The sequence below is a fragment of the Octopus bimaculoides genome, chromosome 2, assembly GCF_001194135.2.
Source record: "Octopus bimaculoides isolate UCB-OBI-ISO-001 chromosome 2, ASM119413v2, whole genome shotgun sequence".
Lineage (NCBI taxonomy): Eukaryota > Metazoa > Mollusca > Cephalopoda > Octopoda > Octopodidae > Octopus > Octopus bimaculoides.
This window is the reverse complement of record NC_068982.1, coordinates 110,314,209-110,320,873: the sequence shown is the minus strand read 5'-3', so window position 1 is coordinate 110,320,873 and position 6,665 is coordinate 110,314,209. Positions and strand designations below refer to the sequence as shown.

Sequence of the window (6,665 nt, the reverse complement as noted above, 5' to 3'; positions counted from 1 at the left end):
CATTAATTATTTTATTGCCTATATAACAACATGTATGTATGTGTTTCATATAAAGTACAAAACCACATTAAAATGAAAAAACAAACAAACAAAAAAACCCAAAGAAAAAATGAGTGGGTGTGTGGTAAGTAGCACCTTGGGCAAGTGTCTTCTACTATAGCCTCAGGCCGACCAAAGCTTTGTTAGTGGATTTGGTAGACAGTAACGGAAAGAAGCCCGTCGTGTATATATATATATATATATATATGTGTGTGTGTGTGTGTGTATGTTTGTGTGTCTGTGGTAGTCCCCCACCATCGCTTGACAACCGATGTTGGTGTGTTTATGTCCCTGTAACTTAGCGGTTCGGCAAAGAGACCGATAGTATTTATACTGAGCTTACAAAGAATAAGTCATGGGGTCGATTTGTTCGACTAAAGGCGGTGCTCCAGTCAAATGACTGAAACAAGTAAAAGAAAAACAATGAGCAAAGAAAGGAAGAGGAAGAAAGAAAGAAAAAAAAAACCGTCAATTCAACACCAAGTGCCCCAGCTGGTTGCACACCACAAGGTTCAACGGAACCTACTGAATTAACCCAACACGTTCGCTGCATTACCACAGGCGATGGCGAGGCTAAGGCGTTGGAACAACCAAGCACCCACACGGGCATCACCTGACGCTTCGATAAGGCGAGCCGCCAACGATGTCAAGAACTTCACTGTTAGCGGCCCAGCCCCTCCAAACGTCACTAGCTGGAAGAAATGGTTCAATGATAATTCCCGATACTTAAAGATTTCGTTCCGTTCGGCTTCGGAAGTAGTGACCCTCCCATTTATAGCAGCATCCAGGATGTGGAAGGGAGCAAAGGAGTTACAGATGAGACACCTACCTCTTAGGTAAGGCCAACTGGTTTCTTCCCATCACTTCTTGATAATCCTGACAACTCCAGAACCGAGGATATTAACCAGAGCAAGGGCCTACTTAATGATTAAGTTTAGCTCAGTGTGACGAGCGAAACGACCAGCGGCGAGCTGGCAGAAACGTTAGCACGCCGGGCGAAGTGCTTAGCGGTATTTCGTCTGCCGTTACGTTCTGAGTTCAAATTCCGCCGAGATCGACTTTGACTTTCATCCTTTCGGGGTCCATAAATTAAGTACCAGTTACGCACTGGGATCGATGTAATCGACTTAATCCCTTTGTCCTTGTTTGTCCCCTCTATGTTTAGCCCCTTGTGGGCAATAAAGAAATAAGAAACGTTAGCACGCCGGGCGAAATGTTTAGCGGTATTTCGTCTGCCGCTACGTTCTGAGTTCAAATTCCGCCGAGGTCGACTTTGCTTTTATCCTTTCGGGGTCGATTAAATAATTACCAGTTACGCACTGAGGTCGATATAATCGGCTTAATCCGTTTGTCTGTCCTTGTTTGTCCCCTCTGTGTGTAGCCCCTTGTGGACAGTAAAGAAATAAAAAACGACCAGCATTTAGGCGGCAAGACAAACGATGGAGGTTTGTGGAGTCGAGGGACCTGTCACAGCGACATCTCAGTCTCCAACAGATGTCAGCTTCCACTCTGAATGCAATGGAGATGCGGAGCTCAATGATGGGAAGAAACCAGACGGTCTTACCCTTTGTCCCTGGGTAAGAAGTAGGTGTCTCACCTGGGACATCACAGTCTGTGATTCCTTTGCTCCCTCCCACATCCTGGATGCTGCTGTAAATGGGAGAGCCACTGCTTCCGTAACCGAATGGAACAAAATCCTTAAGTATCGGAACTTATCAGTGAACCATTTCTTCCAGCCTGTGATGTTCGTTTGAGATGTTCGGAGGGGCTGGGTCGCTAACAGTGAAGTTCTTGTCATCGTTGGTAGCCCGCCTTACCGAGGTGTCAGGTAATGCCCATGAAGGTGTTTGGTTGTCCTAAAAGTACTGCGGAATTCTCTTGTTGAATGTTGTTGAATACCGTCTGTAATTACACATGAATTTCAGTTATCTAACATCAATGACATTCTAATCGTGACTATCCGTTTTTTTTGTATATCTAAAACGACTGTTTTTTTTTAAAAACTGAAGGCTGTGATTTTGAGGTGGGTTTCGCTGCTCTACGTAGTAGGTCGAGCGATTTCATAAACCCCCCCTCGTTGTTCATGACAGTTATTTTGCCAGGCGGTGCTTTTTCATTTACCATAGGTTGAGTACAGTTGAAAGTAACCTTTAACGTATATATCATCGGTGCCATTCAAACGAAACGGAATCTGTCAAAGATATCAGCAATTTTATAACGTTTATCCGAAGACGGTCTGATTCACACATGTCGAATACAAAAAACTAAAGCTGAGACGTGAAATGCAATGATGAAATGTATTGAGTTTCTGCTAGTGCGCCGCTACGACGAGCAAATAAAATTTTAAACATTTTAACATTTAGCAGAAGAAAATAACATAAACCAAATATTAGTTAAAAATACCAAAAATTATTTAAAACTTTATTTGACGATTCGACTTGATTTAATGTTTGCGCATGCGCAGTCTGATTTAATGTCAATTAGAAATCCCATGCGAATTACAACACAAATAGAGATAATAATAACAAAACAATATTAACACTATTATTTATGAATCTCTCTAAAAAAGGGTTTAAAGGAAATTGAAATATCGAAATTTGCCTTGTAGTGTGGAGACTTCTTTTTTTTTTTACTTTAAGACAATAACACACCCTGAAATCTGGTTATTACATAGTATACACCTCTGCAATCACACACGGGTATGTATGTTGCAGCGCTTATACATAGCAGCGCATAAACAGAAACTCAAAACATTTCATCGGCTCCGTTTCAGTTCTTTAAAATTTTATTTTACTTTTTTCATGAATTTGTTTTTCATTCAACTCGTATCACTTTTCTCAGTTTTTCGTTTTTGCTCTCTCTTTTTTTTTTTGTTTCTATTCGGACCAATTCCTTTGGTGTATCCTCATCAACCATATTCCAACACATTCTTAACGTAGAAGTCTTTTTTTGTGAACAAAAGGGGATCCAATCAAAAACATTCTTGTAGTAAAAAGAATAATTTACACGCGTATAAATAAATATAAAGCTTATGATATCCGAAACAAGGAACTGAACCATAATAGATTTATACTCACAGACATTCCTCTAATTTCAATAATTTTTCGATAATTGATATGGAAGTTGTTAATCACTTTGATAATAACATTACTGTTTTTAATACTGACTCATTTACAAGAATATGCAGTTGTGAGACCTTTACGTTGACAGATTTCTGAATATTCTGAATATTTCTGAACATTGTTGTCCTTCTCTGTAGAAAGACTTTCAAAACATTTGTCTTCACGTAGGAACAAATACACAATTGAAAAAAAATCCGACTTAAATATGGAAATTCTTTTGTCTTCAACGGTATTTTAACAAGACAAAAGAATGCACACTGGGCAAAACCCGTTTCACTGTCAAATATGTGGAAAATCTTTCACGAAAAATTCACATTTTATTGTTCACAAGCGTAGTCACACAGGAGAAAAACCATTTCATTGTGCAATATGTGGGAAATCTTTTATCTCTAACAGTAATTTAACAAGTCACAAAATAATACACACTGGAGAAAAACCGTTTCATTGTGAGACATGTGGTAAATCTTTTAGTAACAATTCGAATCTTGTTGTCCATGTACGTAGACACACTGGAGAAAAAGCTTATCACTGTGAAATATGTGGGAAATCCTTTATTACTAATGGTCAGTTAAAAGCACACCAGAGAATACATTCTAGAGAAAGCCTGTTTCATTGTGAAGTATGTGGGAAATTATTCTTTAAAAATTCACAACTTACCATCCATAAAAGGATACACACTGGAGAAAAACCATATCACTGTGAAATATGTGGGAAATCTTTTGTCTTTAATGCTCACTTAAAATCTCATAACAGGTTACACACAGGAGAAAACCTGTTTCACTGTGAAATATGCAGGAAATCTTTCATTAAAAGTTCTAAGCTTGCTATCCACCAAAGAATTCACACTAAACCGTATTGCTGTGAAATATGTGGTAAATCCTTTGTCTCCAACAATCAGCTGAGAACACATAGCAGAATTCATACTGGAGAAAAACCATTTTGCTGTGAGATATGTGGTAAATCATTTGTCACAAATGGTAATCTAACAACTCACAAAAGAATACATACTGGAGAAAAACCATTTCACTGTGAAATATGTGGGAAGTCTTTTACGTCAAACGATCACTTAAAAACACACAAAATAGTGCACACTGGAGAAAAAGCTTATCATTGTGAAATCTGTGGAAAATATTTTGTCTCAAATACTAATTTAATAATACACAAAAGAATACACACTGGGGAAAGACCATACTACTGTGAAATCTGTGGAAAATCTTTTGTCTTCAGCAGTAATTTAACAAGACATAAACGAATACACACTGGGGAAAAACCCTATCATTGTGAAATATGTGGAAAATCTTTTGTTTCTAATAGTAATTTAACAACACATAAAAGAATACACACTGGTCAGAATCTGTTTCATTGTGAAATATGTGGGCTATCTTTCATAGAAAACTCTAGGTTAACGATCCACATACGAAGTCATACTGGAGAAAAACCATATTGTTGTGAAATATGTGGGAAATCTTTTGTTTCCAACAGTAATTTAACAACACACAGTAGAATACACACTGGAGAAAAACCATATCACTGTGATATCTGTGGAAAGTCTTTCATTAAACATTCAAATGTTATTATTCACAAACGAGCACACACTGGAGAGAAACCCTATCACTGTGAAATATGTGGAAAATCATTCTCTGTTAATTCGAGTCTTGTTGTTCACAAAAGGATACATACTGGAGAAAACCCATTTCACTGTGAGATATGTGGAAAATCTTTCGTTGAAAACTCTCATCTTACAATTCACAAACGAGCACATACAGGAGAAAAACCATACCACTGTGATATATGCGATAAATCATTCTCTGTTAGTTCTAGTCTTCTAGTTCACAAACGTAGACACACTGGAGAAAAACCATACTGTTGTGAAATATGTGGGAAATCTTTTGTTAATAATAGTGATTTAAACAGACATGAACGAATACACACAGGAGACAAACACCATAGCTGTGAAATATGTGAAAAATCATTCATCACTAACAGTCTCTTAAAAAGACATGAACGAATACACACTGAGGGAAAGCCTTTTCACTGATGTGAGGAATCCTTTTGAAAATCTAAACACCTACTAACAGGTACACATTAGAGAATGTGATAAAATATGTTAGAAATGGGTCTATGTGAATTTTCATCAGGTTTCATATGTTCTCTAAAAATGGGAGTTTATTTGAGTCTCTGTAAATATCTACTAAAATAATAAGTATTTTTATTCAAATATTTACAAAATCCAAATGATTAGACACTAGTAAAAAAAAAAAAAACTATATGAAATATGTGGAGAATCATTTGGCATATTTTTATTGCTTTATCAGTAGGAAGGACAAGGACTATGACTCTTTTCATGGACTCTGAGACTAATAGACTCATAACAAAGTGGATTATACTAAAAGTACTCAAGGACCAGGTGCTAGTATTAAACTGGGTGATGGATTGAGTCTTATGTCCAAGAAGGTCATGATGTAATTTCATTTCATTATGCAATGAGCATAACAAAATACAGCATCACATCATATTTGATGCTTGTTCCAGTCTGCTATATATATTGACCCTAAAAGGTTGAAAGGCAAACCTGGTCTTAGCAGGACTTGAACTCAGAATGTAGAAAACCCTAGAAAAATACAATGATATTTTATCAGATGCTGTTTCTGCCAATTTGCTGAGTGTGGAGTGAATACAAACTGGAGAAAGATTTATTTGTTGTTATTTATCATTACAATTTTTTTTTATACAGATGCAATCTCATTAAACTTGACAGGAAAACTACAGGGATCAAATCTTATACATGTGAAATTTATGGAAAGTCATTTTCATTCAAAAGCCATAAGCAAATATTTAGAAGAGAAAGATATTGAGATGGTTTGTCGAACAGATATAAAACTAATTACTGAGAAATTATGTAAAATCTTATCAGTAGAAAATTTGTAGCAAAATATTTTCAGGTATGTAAATAAGAAATGTATTTTAATTAAAATCTTGTATCTTTAATATTTGTTGAGTGGTATTTTCTGGACTGTCAAAATAAATTTTTTTGAAGACTTATTCACCATTAAAAATGTAAAATTTATAACAAGGTATTGTTTAATAAAACTTCTTTCTATCTACAACTTATCTAAACCTAAACATTGTAGATTCTAGATCTTGATACATGTGGTTAAAAAGTTTGCTTTCCAGTCATGTGGTTTTGGGGTCACATGCTGCATGGCACCTTGGGCAAGTGCCTTACACTATAGCCCTGGACCAACCAAACCCTTTTGAGTAGGTTTGGTAGGCAGAAAGTGAAAGATCTTAGTTGTTTATTACCTTTATCTCATGTTCTCTTGGAGTCTGGTGTGTCATGTTCATGGTTGTTATTAATTAGCTCCAGGTCATTTCTGATAGGCCTATGATCAAGTATTCCAGTCATTAAAATATGATGCTTTTTTGAACATTTAGAAGTACATAATTCATATTCCTCTTTTCTTTCTTTTTTTTTTCTTAAAGACAGCTGGGTGTGGTTTGAGA

At 36.3% G+C, this 6,665-nt stretch overlaps 2 protein-coding genes across 4 annotated transcripts in view; one reads left to right on the top strand and one right to left on the bottom strand.

Annotated features, from left to right (window-relative positions):
- LOC106884309 (FAD-linked sulfhydryl oxidase ALR) overlaps window positions 1–3,843 on the bottom strand; it is a 14,039-nt gene extending 10,196 nt beyond the window's left edge. The window contains exon 1 of one of the 3 annotated variants that reach the window (XM_014935629.2): window positions 3,819–3,843. The gene's annotated coding sequence lies outside the window, so the exon portion shown is untranslated. Of the gene's footprint in view, window positions 1–868; window positions 1,072–3,116; window positions 3,236–3,818 lie in introns of those variants that run through there. The other 2 variants (XM_014935625.2, XM_014935630.2) reach the window with 2 other exon arrangements.
- Window positions 3,412–6,149, top strand: LOC106884308 (zinc finger protein 850). The gene has a single exon (XM_014935622.2). It carries the CDS (start codon window positions 3,412–3,414, stop codon window positions 5,197–5,199), a length of 1,788 nt encoding a protein of 595 aa, XP_014791108.1. The 3' UTR covers window positions 5,200–6,149.
- The last annotated feature ends 516 nt before the right edge of the window (window positions 6,150–6,665 follow it).

Coding starts and splice junctions, on each gene's coding strand:
- LOC106884308 (XM_014935622.2), top strand. CDS start 3,412: ATGCACACTGGGCAAAACCCGTTTCACTGTCAAATATGTGGAAAATCT.